This window comes from Pan paniscus, chromosome 19 (assembly GCF_029289425.2).
Source record: "Pan paniscus chromosome 19, NHGRI_mPanPan1-v2.0_pri, whole genome shotgun sequence".
Lineage (NCBI taxonomy): Eukaryota > Metazoa > Chordata > Mammalia > Primates > Hominidae > Pan > Pan paniscus.
In genome coordinates this window covers 19,731,246-19,748,896 of record NC_073268.2, presented here as the reverse complement: position 1 = coordinate 19,748,896, position 17,651 = coordinate 19,731,246, and the positions used below count along the sequence as shown (strand labels likewise).

Here is a 17,651-nt window from a genome sequence, read left to right as displayed (position 1 = left end):
CTGGTGGCACGGGCCTGTGATCCCAGCTACTTGAGAGTCTGAGGTGGGAGAATCACTTGAACCTAGGAGACAGAGGTTGCAGTAAGCTGAGATCGCACCACTGCACTCCAGCCTGGGCAGCAGAGCAAGAATGCATCTCAAAAATGAATTAAAAAAAAAAAAAAAAGAGGCAGCTTGGGATTAATTTGCTTCTGTTCCTCTTCAGCCCAGCATACTTTGTTTTCCTTTCACCTGTAAATGTAGAAAGTGCTTCAGTTTAGTTCTCAGAAAACTCAAGAGAAAACCACACAGTTGCTCATACGGGCCCTGACACTTTGAGGAAGGAGGGACAAGGTCTGGTTTTATTTCTTCTGGCTTTGCCTTCTGTGCAGTGTGTGGTGTCGGACTCCATGGAAGAGCAGTCACCCTGAGCATCTGACTAGTCTGCCTTTGAGGTCCAGGGTCAGTCAAGCCCCAGTTAGATTCCTTTGTTTGTGTCAGCCTGTAAAAAGTGCCACCTTGGCAGGCGTGTTAGCCTGCATGGCTGAGGCGTCACCCTAGTTCTGAGTTTTCTCAGGGGTGGTGGTACCTACAGCTTCTTGCCCTAATTTTTTTTTCACTTAATTGGAGGACTAATGATTATAAATCTCGTGCATATCAGCTGCACTGTGTTTTTACAGTACTCTCCACCTTCTTGGGAGAGTTTTAATTAGATGGTATTCCACTAAAGAAACCTACAAGTCTCTCTTATTTATTTATTTATTTATTTATGAGACAGAGTCTCACTCTGTCGCCCAGGCTGGAGTGCAGTGGCGTGATCTCGGCTCACTGCAACCTCTGCCTCCCAGGTTCAAGCAATTCTCTGCCTCAGCCTCCCGAGTAGTTGGGATTACAGGCGCCCACCACCACGCCCGGCTAATTTTTGTATTTTTAGTAGAGACAGGGTTTCACCATCTTGGCCAGGCTGGTCTTGAACTCCTGACCTCGTGATCCACGTGCCTTGGCCTCCCAAAGTGCTAGGATTACAGGCATGAGCTACCGCACCCGGCCCTCTCTTTTATTTTCTTGAGATAGGATCTCGCTCTGCTGCCCAGGCTGGAGTGCAGTGGTATGATCATGGCTCACTGCAGCCTTGATCTCCTGGGCTCAAGCAATCCTCCCACCTTAGCCTCCTGAGTAGCTGGGACTACAGGTGCCTGCCACATGCCTGGCTAATTTTTAAATTTTTTGTGGAGACATGGTTTCACTATGTTGACCAGGCTGGTCTCAAACTCCTAGGCTCAAGCTGTCCTCCTGTCTTAGCCTCCCAAAGTGCTGGGATTATAGGCGTGAGCCACTGCACCTGACTGAGACCTGCAATTCTTTAGAAGCTTAAAATTATCCTAGGTTTACCATGGAAAGGCCTTCTTAGGCCGGGTGTAGTGGCTCAATGCCTGTAATCCCAGCATTTTGGGAGGCCAAGGCAGGAGGATTGCTTGAGCCCAGCAGCTCAAGACCAGCCTGGACAACAGGGAAAGACCTCGTCTCTACAAAAAAATTTAAAAATTAGCCAGACATGGTAGCACATGCCTGTGGTCCCAGTTTCTCAGGAGACTGAGGTGGGAGGATCGTTTGAGTCCTGGAGGTCGAGGCTGTAGTGAGCCATGATCGTGCCACTGCACTCTAGCCTGGGTGACAAAGCGAGTCCCTGTCTCAAAGATTAAAAAATAAATAAATAAAAATGAAAGGCCTTCTTAGCAGAAGTGTTTTAGTCTGTGTAACAACTGTAAGAGCCGCAGATGAACTTTTGATCCCCCACTTCAGATCATGTCATTCTTCTTTTTAAAGTCACCCCTTTCCCACTCATGTCAATGGAAGCAGTATCCTTTTCTGTCTTTGGTCAGTGGAATGCAGTGTGGCCACTCTGTTTTAAAAAGTCACTATCAAAGGGAGGATGTGCACTCACCTGGTTTCCATGGGTCCCAGAGAGAAGCTTCCCCTCTCTTTTTCCTCTCCTTGGCCTTTGTTTGGTTTAATGTTTTCCGCATCTCTGACATTCTCATTTCTCCGAAGTCCTTCACAGTTGCACCGCATTGCTTAGTTTTGGGTCTTTGATGTTTGATGTCATGGAGAGAATTTTGAGGGAAGAGTGTGCAGAAAGAAACCCATTGAAAGCTCAGGGTTTTCTTTAAACTTCCAGATTCTTTTAAAGCAAGTTCGAAGTGTCATCCTTAGTCATTTATTGGTTCATGTTGGCCTTGAGAGAATCAGCTGCATTCTTGCTGTGCTCTGCAGAGCAGCCTTCCACCCCTGCTCAGCAGGAGGTACTCAAAGGCCGTTGTAAGGGAGAAGGCAGGCTGCTCCCCACAGAGCAGGACAAGCAGAGGCCATGATGCTGGCACCACACCGAGGACAGCACAGGAGCCTTGGGCTGCTTCTTGGCATCGAGGGCACTCCACAGTGGGAGTCTAGTAAAAGTGGCTACTCCCTTTTCAGTGTTTCCTGTAGCTCTACTTTTTCACACCCACCCTGCCCCACATAGTCCACCTGCAGCCTGGCTGATTCCTAATTATCCTTGAGGTCTTGTCGTTAGATATTTCCTCTGAGAGGTCTTTCCTGACACACACACACACACACACACACGTCCCCTGACACACACACACACACGTCCCATAGCACCCTGTACTTCATTCTTACTGGCCCTCACCATGCCGGGTAGCATGTGCATCCTTGCTCGTCTCTTTGGTGTCCATGATGGTGAGGACCTGTGTCTGTTTCATTCGCCAGCCCCTGCCACGGAACTGGCACATTCTAGGATTCAGTGAACACTTGGTGAAGAAGTGAGTGAATGGAAGTGCCTGTTGCGTGTAGGACCTAGTAGCCAGCCTAAATGAGAAGATTTAGCCTTGAGGTTATTTTAGTACAGTAGGGAAGACCATCAGTATTCTTGGCCATGGAAATAATTCAGAGGGAAAAAAAGAAGGTTCTGAAGTGTATAGGAAAAGGTATAAATTCAATACAAGTTGGGAAATTAGCACCTAGATAAGACTAGAGGGTCTGGCCCTCAGTTTTGTAGGCTCAAAAATGTTTTTTTAATATACATAGCTGTCAGTTGGAAGCGGATTGACTTAAACAAATTCACAAGAGCTACTTTATGAATAATCAAATGGTGGGTTTTGGCTGGGCGCCGTGGCTCATGCTATAATCCCAGCATTTTGGGAGGCCAAGGCAGGAGGATCACTTGAGTCTAGGAGTTTGAGACCAGCCTGGGCAACAGTGAGACCTCATCTCTATGAAAAATAAAATTAGCCAGGCGTAGTGGCGCATGCCTGTAGTCCCAACCACTCGAGAGGCTGAGATGGGAGGATCGTTTGGGCCTAGGAGGTCGAGGCTGTAGTGAACCAAGGTTACGCCACTGCATTCCAGCCTGGGCAACAGAGCAAGACCCCATCTCGCCGGTCATGAGTTTCCTAACTAGGGAAGAAAAATATGACTTCTCTCCCAAGCAAACCTGTTGGGAAGCCTGATTACCAACAGAGCAGGCTGCTTCCCTGGTGTGTGTCCCTGCACTTTCCAGATCCTGACCTGCAGCACGTGGATAATGACTCATTTATTTACTATTTCCCCAGAAGATGGTATGTCTCATGAGGACAGGGACTTGGTCCTTTTTCCTGCTGTACACTAGGGGCTGGCATGGTCACTGAGTCACTGGTGCACGGTTGGTGCTCAGTAATGTGTCTGATGGAAGAGGGTGAGATGATCAGTGCCAGCGGTGGTGTCGTGTGCTGCAGCCTGATGCAGCCCTTTCCACCACACTTGCCCCACAGATTATCATTCTGGGAAGGTCTAGAGCTTCCTGTTACATGTTAGAATGAAACGTTTGGACTTTGGGAGGCCGAGGCAGGTGGATCACTTGAGGCCAGGGGTTTGAAACCAGCCTGGCCAACATGGTGAAACTCCATCTCTACTAAAAAAAAAAAAAAAAAAACACCAAAATTAGCCAGCGTGGTGGCGGACACCTGTAATTCCAGCCACTCGGGAGTCTGAGGCAGGAGAATTGCTTGAACCAGGGAGGTGAAGGTTGCAGTGAGCCAAGATCGCACCACCGTACTCCAACCCGGGTGACAGAATGAGACTGTCTCAAAAAAAAAAAAAAGAAAAGAAAAAAAAATATTTGGGATCAGGAGTCTGAAAGTCAGTAAAAGCATGAATTGAGTGCCTAGTCTATACAGAGCCCTTTGCTAGGAACACTGTTACTGGGTTGGTCCCTTTTGAAGACTCCATTTTCCAAAATGCACTAAACATTGCATTCTTCCCAGTGTAAACATGAGTGAGCCCATTGTAGAACCGAAATCATCCCAAGGGCCAGAATTCAGTGTTGAATCTCTCAGCATATATGAGTCCGATTGAGCTCTGGATAGGAATGAGGGCTGTGTCTTTGGAGCACTCCCCACATGCTCCCACAGAGGAGGGGCCTATCCTGCTCAGGGAGGGGATGTTGTGTCAGGGTGACTTCCCGGCAGCACTGTGTAGACTTGGTGATTCAGCCCAAAGGCACTTGCAGGACTCTAAACACTGAGGGCCTGAGTTGGCAGTAGCAGTTAACTGGCTCACGCTGCTGAAAGCCAAGGCTGGCAGGGCCACGATTGAGCCTGGCGCCTAGAAGCCATCATCTGGTTCAGAAATGGGCCCAGTACATTGTTGTTGCTGTTGACACAAAAGCAGCCTTGTTGTGACTCCCTACAAACCCATCCAGACTGATGGGCCTGGGCCAGGGCCCTGACAGCACTCTTTACACCAACCAGGAGGCAGGAAGCCAAATTACTAAAGATAAATGTCTGTCATTCAGTGACCCAAGGGAGATTTAAATGGATTTCCAAAACACGAACCACCTTGGATCCCAGTGATTGTCCTGAGGTTTTGCCATGAATTGGCCCTCAGTTAGGGGCTAAGGGTAGCTGGAAAGATGGTTTGCAGTTGCCAAGCACAGAATGTTCTTCAGATAGAGGGCTCCTAGGGACAGGAGGAATTTGCTCTGGTTGAGTTTTGAACTGAGCCCTTTACTGCCCCGAGGGGGCAAAGGGTGAGGCTCACAGCTGTGCTCTTCTTTCAGGCGAAGTGGTGAACACCCATGGCCCCGTGGAGCCTGACAAGGACAATATCCGCCAGGAGCCCTACACCCTGCCCCAGGGCTTCACCTGGGATGCTTTGGACCTGGGCGATCGTGGTGTGGTGAGTGGGCCCTCAGAAGGTTACACCTGCGGGTAGGAGCCACTTTCACAGTAAGCCCTGCAGTCTCACCTAGACCCGTTTACTCGAGCCCTAGAGAGCTGAGCCAAGGAGGTCTGAACAGACTCCCGTCTGTAACTTCCTGGGGCATGGCCAAGACTCCACATAAATAGCTCTTAGCTTTTCTGGCAGGTTGGAAGTTAACCTCTGTAGGTCCCCGATGTGGATACCTGTTTTTCATTTATTCTTTTTTGTTCATTCATTTCCTTATTTTCTTTCTAGTCTGTCTCCTGACTGGAGCAGCTGGGGCTGCTAAATGAGGCCCTGTCCTCCCCTTTCCACCCCGGCCACCCAGAGCCCCTTGTTTTGACCTGAGGGATTTATTTCCCTTATAAAGAATGATGAAAATGTCGCTGGTCGTGGTGGCTCACGCCTGTAATCCCACCGTTTTGGGAGGCTGAGGCAGGCGGATCATGAGGTCAGGAGTTTGAGACCAGTCTGACCAACATAATAAAACCCCATTTCTACTAAAAATACAAAAAATTAGCCAGGTGTGGTGGTGTACGCCTGTATCCCAGCTACTCGGGAGGCTGAGGCAGGAGAACCTCGTGAACCTGGGAGGGGGATGTTGTAGTGAACTGAGATCTCACCATTGCACTCCAGCCCAGGTGACAGTGCGAGACTCTGTCTCAGAAAAAAAAAAAAAAATGTCAACAGAATTTTTTTTTTTTTTTGAGATGGAGTCTCGCTCTGTTGCCCAGGCTGGAGTGCAGTGACACCATCTCAGTTCACTGCAGTCTCTGCCTCCTGGGTTCAAGCGATTCTCCTGCCTCAGCCTCCCGAGTAGCTGGGATTACAGGTGAGTGCCACCGCGCCCAGCTAATTTTTATATTTTTAGAAAAGATGGTGTTTCACCATGTTGGCCAGGCTGGTTTCGAACTCCTGACCTCAGGTGATCCGCCCATCTTGGCCTCCCAAAGTGCTGGGATTACAGGCAATGAGCCACTAGGCCTGGCTTTTTTTTTTTTTTTTTTTTTTTGAGACAGAGTCTGGTTCTGTTGCCCAGGCTGGAGTGCAGTGGCGCGATCTTGGCTTACCCCAACCTCCACCTTCCAGGTTCAAGTGATTCTCCTGCCTCAGCCTCCCAAGTAGCTGAGATTACAACCATCTGTCACCATGCATGGATAATTTTTGTATTTTTAGTAGAGATGGGGTTTCACTGTGTTGGCCAGTCTGGTCTCGAACTCCTGACCTCATGATCCACCCGTCTCGGCCTCCCAAAGTGCTGGGATTACAGGCATGAGCCACTGCGCCCAGTCTTTTTTTTTTTTGAGATGGAGTCTTACTCTGTTGCTCAGACTGGAGTGCAATGGCACAATCTTGGCTCACTGCAACCTCCACCTCCTGTGTTCAAGCAATTCTCCTGCCTCAGCCTCCCCAGTGGCTGGGATTACAGGTGTCTGTCACCACGCCAGGCTAATTTTTTTATTTTTTAGTAGAGATGGGGTTTCACCACATTGGCCAGGCTGGTCTTAAACTTCTGACCTCAGGTGATCCACCCACCTCAGCCTCCCAAAGTGCTGGGATTACAGGCTTGAGCCACCACACCGGGCCAACAGAATTTTTTAATACCAAAGTTGGGCCAGCAGATGGAGATAGCTAAGAAGGCAGAAAAAGGCCTTTGTGGCTGGGTGTGGTGGCTCACACCTGTAATTCCAACAATTTGGGAGTCTAAGGTGGGAAGATCGATTGAGCCCAGGAGTTCAAAATCAATCAGCCGGGTCAATATAGTGAGACTGCCCCCCCTACAAAAGAAAAAAATTTAATAATTAGCCGGACATGGTAGTATGCACCAGTAGTCTCAGCTACCCAGGAGGCTGAAGTAGGAGGATCGCTTGAAACCAGGAGTTGGAGGCTGCAGTGAGCCATGATCACACCAGTGCACTCCAGCCTGGGTAACAGAGTGAGACTCTATCTTGAAAAGAAAGGAAAAAAGGCCTTTGTTTGGGCCAGATGGTAAAAAATCAGACAAGGTGGGAAACAGCAGTGACTCTCCGTGGTAATTCCTTGACTAGCTTCGAGAGTCGTCCCTCTATAGCACTTCACAGAAGTTGAGACCAGTGGCTCTCCATTGTTGATGGCACAGAGTGATGAAGTGGTTGGTTAGTTAGGTGGCATTCTCGGTCTGCCACTCTACCACGTGATGGCTCAGTTTTCTACTATAACTAGGGTGTTTGCTCCAAGAGTTCCTACCATGCCAGGGGGCAGAAGGATTTGTGAGACTCCACGTCGTTTTTGGTAGTTTGCTTCATCCTTCTGAAAAGCCTAGAGCCCCAGGGTATTGGAGTTGGTCTACTACCTGGCAGAATACCTCCAAGTGAGCTGCTTATTTCTTTACAGCTAAAAGAACTGTACACCCTCCTGAATGAGAACTATGTGGAAGATGATGACAACATGTTCCGATTTGATTATTCCCCAGAGTTTCTTTTGTGGTAAGTTGTAGGGGCTTTCTTGAGGTTCTTGAGAGGAAGGCATAGAGCAGATCCACCAGAGGGCACCAGAGTTTTCATCCCTGCCAGGGGCCAACCTTTGAATGGCAAATTAGTGTGTCATTTTTGAGTTCCTGCATCTGAAGGACACTTGCTTTCATTAGCACTTAGAATTGCAGCCTTGTTTAAGACAATTGACTGGGTGAGGGAGACCTTCGTAGAGCTGGTACCCAGGGAAGAGGTATTCATTGTCTGGTGACTTTATATAAGAAAGGAAGGGGCATGAGACCTACTAAGACTGAAAGAAAAGAAGGCACATTTTCTATCTAGTTCCTGAGCATGCTCAGTTGTATAGCCTTGCCTGGCTGAGCCATCCACCTGCCCAGGCCACGTTTAATATCCAGGAAGAGAGAGGCATGGGCCGAAATGGAGAGGGACTACCTGAAAGGGAAGGAAGAATTTGTACCAGAAAGAGGGAGACAGGATACCAGAGCTCCAGGGTTGCCACAGTCAGCTCTCAACCATGGGACCCACTGGCCTCTGAACCAAAGATGCCAGTACCTTGGTTCAAGCTGTCAAAGTGAACACACAGAAATTGGATCAGGCATGAAATCCTCAGTATGATAACCTTGGGTTGGATGAGTAACTAGGCCAAATGGGATGAGCAGCCAGAAATGGTGATGGCTCGATTCTGTGTGTCCAGGAGGGCTTGGCCCTAAAGAGAATCCAGCTATTAACCCTCAGGGAGGTGGTAGCACCAGGTCCGAACCAAATTTGGCTGTGGAGCCCAAGCGGCTTGTCCAGCCTGCCGGCAAGCAGCACAACCACCCCAGCCTCTCTTTTCCAGGGCTCTCCGGCCACCCGGCTGGCTCCCCCAGTGGCACTGTGGGGTTCGAGTGGTCTCAAGTCGGAAATTGGTTGGGTTCATTAGCGCCATCCCAGCAAACATCCATATCTATGACACGTAAGCACCTGCACCTACCCCCACCCCCCACAACACCGCCATCCTGCTTGGTCTGGGAGGGAGGAGAAAAAGGCTGCACAATGTGCCCCATGAAAGGAAGAGGGAAGGTTTCAGGAAGGGAGGATGCCCAGGTGCGGGGACTGCAGATTCATCCTAGGAACCACCTGTTCTGCTCAGAGTCCCAGCCAGCTCCCTTGTTTGTGGCCCAGGTTGGAAGGAGCCCACCCTGAGGCCTGGTGTGCCTGCTCAGCAGAGGCTTGTTTTTGTTTTTGTTTATTATTTTTTACATTTTATAGAGGCAAGGTCTTGCTATGTTGCCCACGCTAGTCTCAAACTCCTGAGCTCAAGTGATCCACTCACCTCTGCCTCCCAAGAGTGTTGGGAATATAGACGTGAGCCATTGTGCCTGGCCAGAGGCTTTTCTTAGTCTCACTCTGTTGCCCGGGCTGGAGTGCAGTGGTGCGATCTTGGTTCACTGCAAGCTCCACCTCCAGGGTTCAAACGATTCTCCTGCCTCAGCCTCCCAAGTAGCTGGGATTACAGGCATGCGCCACCACACCTGGCTAATCAGAGGCTCATTTTTGAACGCCTGTACCAGTCACACATGGAAGCACTTGAACAGCAGCAGAAATGGGCCAGAGCCAGTGTGACCCAGATTCAGATGGTCCTTGGGGCCTGTGATCTCTGCTCTTCATTTTCCCTGGAAGTGTTGAAACCATCTGCCTGCCACAGTCTTCAGGGCTTATTACCAGCTGTGTTCTTGAGGGAATCAGAACCCTTGAAACCCTAGAATTGCCTTGACCTGCCCCGTGGGCTCCCTGTGCTGCTTCCCTGCATGCTAAAGGTGGGATTCCCCAGCCAACTCCTAGGGACTCATCAGGGAGATGCTGGTGGTACCTTCAAATAAAGGTGTTTGCTTGGGTCCCACCTTCCTTTGGAAATAGATTCTGTTGAAGTGAGGCAGGCTCCTTGCCTGGTGGAGTGTGGTGGGGAGTCCCAGTACTGAGTGCAGGTGGCAGCTAAAAGTACACCCGTGCTGCAGACCTGGTCCTTCTAGGTGTGGCTGCACGTGCTTGATGGGATCACCATTCCCTTCCCTGTTAAAAACCTTGTCACCTGGATTTTTCCCCCTCTTAGAGAGAAGAAGATGGTAGAGATCAACTTCTTGTGTGTCCACAAGAAGCTGCGTTCCAAGAGGGTGGCTCCAGTTCTGATCCGAGAGATCACCAGGCGGGTTCACCTGGAGGGCATCTTCCAAGCAGTTTACACTGCCGGGGTGGTACTACCAAAGCCCGTTGGCACCTGCAGGTAAAACTGTCTTCCTGTAAGGCCCCAAAAATACGGGTGTCTGCACTGTAGTTGAGGAGCATGTGACACTGTGAGTCACAGCTCCGCCCTTAGCATCCCACCTCTGGCGTATCTGGTAAGGCGGGCACTTGGTGCCTGCAGGAGCCAGATGGGGAGCATGGAGAGGGCGGGAGGGTTGTAGGGATGGCAGACTGGCAAGTCCCTGCCTTGTCTGGAGGGCTCTTGGTGTCTGCTGGCTGCTGCCATTTGGAGATGGTGGGGGGCGGTACTGGTGGTTTGTTTTTGTTTTTAGGGATGAGCCCAAATCTGGATTTTTATGGGAAATGTCCTAAAGTTTTAAATGGTTGGCTCAAATTGTTTTGAATATTGTGTGCACCAAATAGAGCAAGTCAGCTATGTGATCTAAGGGCAACCTCTGCCTTAGAAAGTTGTTTAAAACAATTGAATAATCTCTCCCTAGAGAACTTTAAAAGTAAAAACACCAGGTGTGAAAGCAGAAGGGGAGGAGGGAGGAGGGTGAGTGCCTCTGCCATCATCTTCTGGGCATGACTACAGTCCTTTTCCGTTGACTTGATTCTAGGAGTGAGGATTGGTCTCCCCAGACAACCGCTGTAGCAAAGGAATAGTTTTTGAAATTGAGCAAGAAAAATAGGGAGAAAGAAAATCCAGGAGGAGCTTTGGCAGCACTCACTGTGGGGAGGGGGAGGCTGGAGAGCAGGGTGACACCACTGACTCCAGAGGCACCTGATGTGTCTCTCACGCCACCTGCTGGCCAGCTGGGGTCTCCCTGCCATTGTCCTTGTAATAGGGATTGGCCAGAACCCTGAGGACAGGACATTTGTGTCCCCACAGGTATTGGCATCGGTCCCTAAACCCACGGAAGCTGATTGAAGTGAAGTTCTCCCACCTGAGCAGAAATATGACCATGCAGCGCACCATGAAGCTCTACCGACTGCCAGAGGCCAGTGCTGCCCCGGGTGGTGGGCAGGGGGCAGAGAGGGCAAGGAGAGCCTGGCTGTCAGCAGGAGAGAAGGGCTCTGGGTGGAGAGGGAGCTTTCTCCTACTGGAAAAGCGAACCAGCCCATAGTCTTCAGATTTCCTGGACTTTCTATTTCTGTTATCTGAAGCAGGATTTTATTTTAGTTTAACTTTCTCAGTTCCTCTGAGTCTGTGCCTGGACTAGCTTCTCTGCCATCTGTTGAAAGGCTCAGAGAACACCTATTCTCTGTAATTTTAGCCTAAGTAAAGCATAAATAGAATGATGAATCCACTTAGTGAACCTTCATACACACGGCAGCGCGTTCCAAAGCCCAGTGCAGATGCACTACAGGGTCTGTGACGCCCCTCTCCCAGGTCAGGTAAAGGGTGACCTGAGCTTGTGAGGGATCCCCGATTTCTAATCCCAATTTCCCCACCCAGATTTGGCTGAAGGACTGGGCAACCTTAAAGTGAGCTGCTTTTCTGTTCTGCGTCTCAGTTTTCCTAGTTTCCCAAAGAAACAAATGCTCCAACTGTGGCTGGCTTCAGGTAGGGATTCTTTTTTTTTTTTTTTTTGAGACAGGGTCTCATTCTGTTGCCCAGGCTGGAGTGCAGTGGCACAGTCACAGCTCACTGCAGCCTCGACCTCCCAGACTCAAGTGATTCTCCCACCTCAGCCTCCCAAGTAGCTGGGACTACAGGCGTGTGCCGCCATGCCCGGCCAATTTTTGTTTTTATAGAAACGGGGTTTTGCTGCCAGGCGCAGTGGCTCACACCTGTAATCCCAGCACTTTGGGAGGCTGAGGTGGGCAGATCACGAGGTCAGGAGATCAAGACCATCCTGGCTAACACGGTGAAACCCCGTCTCTAGTAAAAATACAAAAAATTAGCCAGTCGTGGTGTGGCGGGTGCCTGTAGTCCCAGCTACTTGGGAGGCTGAGGCAGGAGAATGGCATGAACCCGGGAGGTGGAGCTTGCAGTGAGCCAAGATCACGCCATTGCACTCCAGCCTAGGCGACAGAGCGAGACTCCGTCTCAAAATAAAAGAAGGCTGGGCGTGGTGGCTCATGCCTGTAATCCCAGCACTTTGGGAGGCCAAGGCAGGCGGATCACGAGGTCAGGAGATCGAGACCATCCTGGCCAACACGGTGAAACCCTGTCTCTAATAAAAATACAAAAAAATTAGCTGGTCGTGGCGTGGCGGGCACCTGTAGTCCCAGCTACTTGGGAGGCTGAGGCAGGAGAATGGCATGAACCTGGGAGGCGGAGCTTGCAGTGAGCCAAGATCGCACCACTGCACTCCAGCCTAGGCAACAGAGCAAGACTCCGTCTCAAAAAAAAAAAAAAAAAAAGAAGGCCAGGCGCGGTGGCTCACACCTGTAATCCCAGCACTTTGGGAGGCCTAGGCGGGTGGATCACGAGGTCAGGAGATCGAGACCATCCTGGCTAACATGGTGAAACCCCGTCTCTACTAAAAATACAAAAAAAAATTAGCCGGGCGTGGTGGTGGGCGCCTGTAGTCCCAGCTACTCAGGAGGCTGAGGCAGGAGAATGGCGTGAACCCGGGAGGCGGAGCTTGCAGTGAGCTGAGATAGCGCCATTGCACTCCAGCCTGGCCGACAGAGCGAGACTCTATCTCAAAAACAACAACAACAACAAAAAAAGGATTTTGCCATGTTGCCCAGGCTCATCTGAATTCCTGGGCTCAAGTGATCCACCCACCTCAGCTTCTCAAAGTGCTGGGATTACAGGCACGAGCCACTGTGCCCATCCCAGTAGGGATTCTTAAAATCCCTTCTCAGGCCGGCGGTGGCTCACGCCTATAATCCCAGCACTTTGGCAGGACAAGGCGGGTGGATCACGAGGTCAAGAGATTGAGACCATCCTGCCAACATGGTGAAACCCTGTCTCTACTAAAAACACAAAAATTAGCTGGGTGTGGTATGTGCCTGTAATCCCAGCTACTTGGGAAGCTGAGGCAGCAGAGTCGCTTGAACCTGGGAGGCAGAGGTTGCAGCGAGCCGAGATCGCACCATTGGACTCCAGCCTGGCGACAGAGCAAGACTCCGTCGCAAAAAAAAAAAAAAAAAAAAAGGGGGGGAAAGAAAGAAAAAATCTCTTCTCTTTCCTCAGAGTGCTTCTTCCTATTGGTCATCAGTGCACACAGTCACTGCGTTCCTGCTGACATGAGGCTGCCTGCCTGGACTCCTCAGCCTCTAAACAGGATTGATCACTCTGAAATCAGGCTAATCCACCTAGTGATTGGGGTCATTAGTGTCCCATCTTGAGAGACTGCTGCAGTACCGTTAGACACTGCCAAAAGCACAGGCTTGGGGGACTGTGGTATGTCTTCTCCCTTCTGTTCTCATGACAGATCTGCCTTGCATTCTAGGCCGGTGGGCAGGCAGGCAGAGAGCATTCTTAGAGTGCTGCAGCAGCAGAAGAATGTCTCACCCATGTCTGGGTGGAAACCCCAGCATGGCTGTGTTTTCAGTCCAGGATTTGAGGTATCATTGTGGGAGCTGCCATGTAGAATGAGGTCATTGAGTGTTCCCCTAAAGAGACGAGGATTTAGCAAGGAATTTTAGAGGCTGGAGGTTCTAGAACTGAAGTTTTAAAAGCAATTCCTGCACTGGGAAGCATTGTGTCAGGCACTGACTGAGGCCTGTAAACTGTGACACCACCCTGTTTGCAGATTGCCCCAAGCCCACCTTTGTGTATCTGAGCCTCTGGGGATGTTCTACCAGCCCCGGTATTTGCTCCACAGGATCACATGGTTTCATTCCACTGAAGCATTTTTCTAGCAAAAGCAGCTGCCAGGTGGGACGCTGACTGGGGATAAAATCCTGGGAGTATGCTGCTTTTCTTCTGAATTTAACCCACAGCCATGTCTCTCTGGGAAGTACTGGTGTAATAGTGTCTGGGTGGGCAGACCCTGGCTGGGCCCTGGGGTCTGTCCGCGAAGTGCTCTAAGTCTAGCAGAGAAAGAGCAGTGAGTGTGGGATGGCATCAGTCACAGTTCAGTGAGAAGCCTGTGAGGACTGTTGGGCTGCGTGGGCAGAAGGTACAGCTAGAAAGGCCCACCTGGCCCAAGGGTAGAAATTCTTGTCCTCTGGGGTGGGGAGTTTGAAACAAGGGTGGAGCATGAAGGTTGTGTTTTCTTAGAGAGTCAGCCTGGGGCCATGTAGATGGTTGATTGATGTAGCAGTCTGAGTCTGCCTGGACTAGGAGGGAAAGGGCCAGAAGATACGGAAGAGGCAGGCCCTGTGCCTGAGGAGATATGCACGGGGGTGCAGGGAGCCGCTGAATGACCAGGGATTCTCTCTTGAGGGCCTGATCTGTCCTTGCCATGGATAGATCCAGGGTAATCAGCTCATCTCACTCCATGTCTTCTGTCTTGCCTCCAGACTCCCAAGACAGCTGGGCTGCGACCAATGGAAACAAAGGACATTCCAGTAGTGCACCAGCTCCTCACCAGGTACTTGAAGCAATTTCACCTTACGCCCGTCATGAGCCAGGAGGAGGTGGAGCACTGGTTCTACCCCCAGGAGAATATCATCGACACTTTCGTGGTGGAGGTGAGTCAGGGAGTGGTGTTCCAGGTCTCTAACGCGTTCCCAGAGAGGCACCCCCCTGAGTGGCCGGGTTCCCAGGGCTCGAGTGTTGGCACCTTAGACTTCCTTGACCATCCGTGTTTGGTCCTCCCTAAAAACAGGGAGTTGGTGCTTGAATTTGCTGAAAAGATACCTCTGGATCTGGCTTGAGCCCTTCTCCCCCTCTGCCCCACTTTGATAACACAAAATAGAAAGAACTGAGCCCCGCTTAATCCTTCAGGAAAGCCTGCAATTCCCTGCCTGTCCCAGCTTAACCCAGTGCTGACCAGACATAGGAGACACAGTCTGGGGGGATGTGAGCTGCAAGAAGAGGTCCCTGGCGGTGCCCATGCTGGGAAAGAGGTCTGGCAGGTTCAGCCCACGATCACGGCTCTGTCCTCAAGTGCCCTGAGCAAATGTCCCTCCTCCTCCCCACATGTCCTGTTGCAGTTTCCACCCATTTATCTAGAGGGGCAGAGCTGACTGAAGGTGGAGTGAGAGAAACATTTTGTTCCCGGGCCGCAGTGCCACTGTGCATGCTTGACATTGCCTCTTTATTGCCTTCCCTTCAGAACGCAAACGGAGAGGTGACGGATTTCCTGAGCTTTTATACGCTGCCCTCCACCATCATGAACCATCCAACCCACAAGAGTCTCAAAGCTGCTTATTCTTTCTACAACGTTCACACCCAGACCCCTCTTCTAGACCTCATGAGCGACGCCCTTGTCCTCGCCAAAATGGTGAGGAGCAGACCGGGGGTCTCTGGAGATGTGCGGGGAAGGGGCAGTGGAGCCATGGTGAGCACAGCTCCCGGGACGCAGCCTCCCATGGGCTGGAGGCTCTGAGTCCTCCTCATCTGTTCTGCTTAGGCAGGGTTCCCGCAGTTTTTAGCCAGAAACTCAAAACTTGGAGGGAACAAGGAGCATCCGAAGTGAAGGCATTGAACTCCTCCTGATTCATTTCAGTGAGTTTCGTTCTCACAGGAGGCGCCACCAAGGAGCCTGAATAGCCAGGCCTTCCCTGGGAGGACAGGGCTTCTCCTCACAGCTTTCCCAGCGTGGGAAAGGGGTGATTGCTGTCTGTCGTGGTGAGTCATTGGAGCGTCCAACTGCCAGCAGCGGATGGCGAGCCCGTCTGTCAGTGCTTTGCTGTGGGTTCTGGTAACCTGTGCCCAGCCCAGCCCAGCCTGCTGTGGGTTCTGGTAACCTGTGCCCAGCCCAGCCCAGCCTGCTGTGGGCAATCTGGTCCCTGCCCTGTGAGAGCTTCTGCTCCAGTTGGTGAGGTTTAGGAAGCATCTTCACAGTCTCCAAGCAACACAGCAGGTGTCATACAACATGAGGTGCACTGAGGGCCTGAGAGTTGGGGCATCCATGGAGTAAGGAAGCAACACAAACCCCACGTAGCTGACCAGAGCCAGCTTCTCAGAGGAACGGGCTGAGGGTTTGGACTCCAGAGAGGACTGTGGAAATTACTAGAGTTTCAGGGAGGCATAACCAGGAATAGCAAGAGCCCCGGCCTGGACACCGAGTACATATGTGTACACTCCGAGGGACACTGGGCAGAGGCCAGGCTGGAGGGGGCGCTCAGAGTGTCCTGAGAACCACCCGGAGAGCGGGGATTAACGTGGAAGCAGCGGAGCTTCTGAGGGAACCTTGTTCTTGTGGCTGCCCACAGGACAGCTTTGAAATGGCAGCAAAGGGGTAGGAAGGAGGCTGTCCCCACCTGTCCTCACCTGTTCTTGTTTGTCCCTGCTGCTTTGCAGAAAGGGTTTGATGTGTTCAATGCACTGGATCTCATGGAGAACAAAACCTTCCTGGAGAAGCTCAAGTTTGGCATAGGGGACGGCAACCTGCAGTATTACCTTTACAATTGGAAATGCCCCAGCATGGGGGCAGAGAAGGTAGGCGACGCACAGCCAGAGTCCAGGCCGCCCGGCCCAGGGTGTCCATGTCTCCAACAGAAACCGGGCCATGGGTTGAGGAGACAGCCGCAGTCTGGGTCCTTGTTACCTCGAGTTGAACCTTTGAAAATGCCCTCCCTCTGCTGGCCAGACCAGCAGGTCAGCGTTCCCATCTCAGCAACTGGTGTGAGGATGGCAGAGGGGACAGAGCCACACAGTAGCACGAAGATAATCTCCAATGAGGCCTTCCCACTTGAGGGAACCGTGGAAGTTGAGTTGCCCACGGTTTGCCAGGAGGGTAGGGCTGGGGGAACTCTGAGGAGGTTTCCTCTCCTGAGCTGCTGCCCTCTTCTGGCATGACACTTTCTTAGCCCTTCCTCCCCCAGTGCCACAGGGGACATAGGGGTGAGCTGGAGCGTGGGCCAGTTTTCCCTGGGAGGTCTGATGGACGTGTGAACCCTGGTGTGGAGGTTGAGTGTGGGGCCGGCTGGGTGTGAGTCTGCTCCCACAGCACAGGCGGTGGACCCGGGCCCAGCCACTTGGAACTTCAGGGATAGGGGGTGTGGGAGAGTCTTTGGGCCACTGTCAACTCAGCTCTGCCTCTCCCTGTTGGCTTTCCTAGGTTGGACTGGTGCTACAATAACCAGTCACCAGTGTGATTCTGGATAAAGCCACTGAAAATTCGAACCAGGAAATGGAACCCCACCACTGTTGGTCCAATTTTCACACATGTGAGAATCCCTGGCAAAGGGAGCAGAACTGAACCGGCTTTACCAAACCGCCAGCGAACTTGACAATTGTATTGCGATGGCGTGGGCTGCGTGACGTGGGCTGCGTGATGTCACCTCCGGTCGTGTCTCTGGTCTCCGTGTTTTCCAGTTAATTACATCCTCATGCAGCCGTGATCAAGGGAGTGTAACTGCTGAAAACTAGCTCGTGATTGGCATATAATGGAGTTAACGGGTGAATAATAAAAGTATATATATATATTATATATATATAAATATTTTAAATATCTTTCATGTTCCAAATGTACAAGGATGTTTGGTCTTTAATGAAAAGCTGAATCCAGATCATTCCTCAGAATGAGGACCCGAGGACAGTGGCAGACAGACGCGTTGGCACAGTTCATGGTTTCCTCCAGAGGAGACATTGGCTTATCATGGGGAAAAAGAGGATCTGGAGAACCTCATCCAGCTCCCCTTCTGAATCAGCTGGGATGACTGGCTTTG

General features: G+C 51.1%; 1 protein-coding gene across 1 annotated transcript in view; it reads left to right on the top strand.

The window, feature by feature from the left end:
- The window catches only part of NMT1 (N-myristoyltransferase 1), a 44,736-nt gene extending 27,325 nt beyond the window's left edge, over positions 1-17,411 (top strand). Inside the window, exons 4-12 of the mRNA XM_014341982.5 lie at positions 5,072-5,190; positions 7,588-7,679; positions 8,524-8,640; positions 9,778-9,948; positions 10,801-10,909; positions 14,334-14,504; positions 15,092-15,259; positions 16,282-16,419; positions 17,042-17,411. Coding sequence (XP_014197468.1) covers positions 5,072-5,190; positions 7,588-7,679; positions 8,524-8,640; positions 9,778-9,948; positions 10,801-10,909; positions 14,334-14,504; positions 15,092-15,259; positions 16,282-16,419; positions 17,042-17,062 — 1,106 coding nt within the window. The 3' untranslated portion in view covers positions 17,063-17,411. The remainder of the gene's footprint in view (positions 1-5,071; positions 5,191-7,587; positions 7,680-8,523; positions 8,641-9,777; positions 9,949-10,800; positions 10,910-14,333; positions 14,505-15,091; positions 15,260-16,281; positions 16,420-17,041) is intronic.
- Positions 17,412-17,651: the final 240 nt, after the last annotated feature.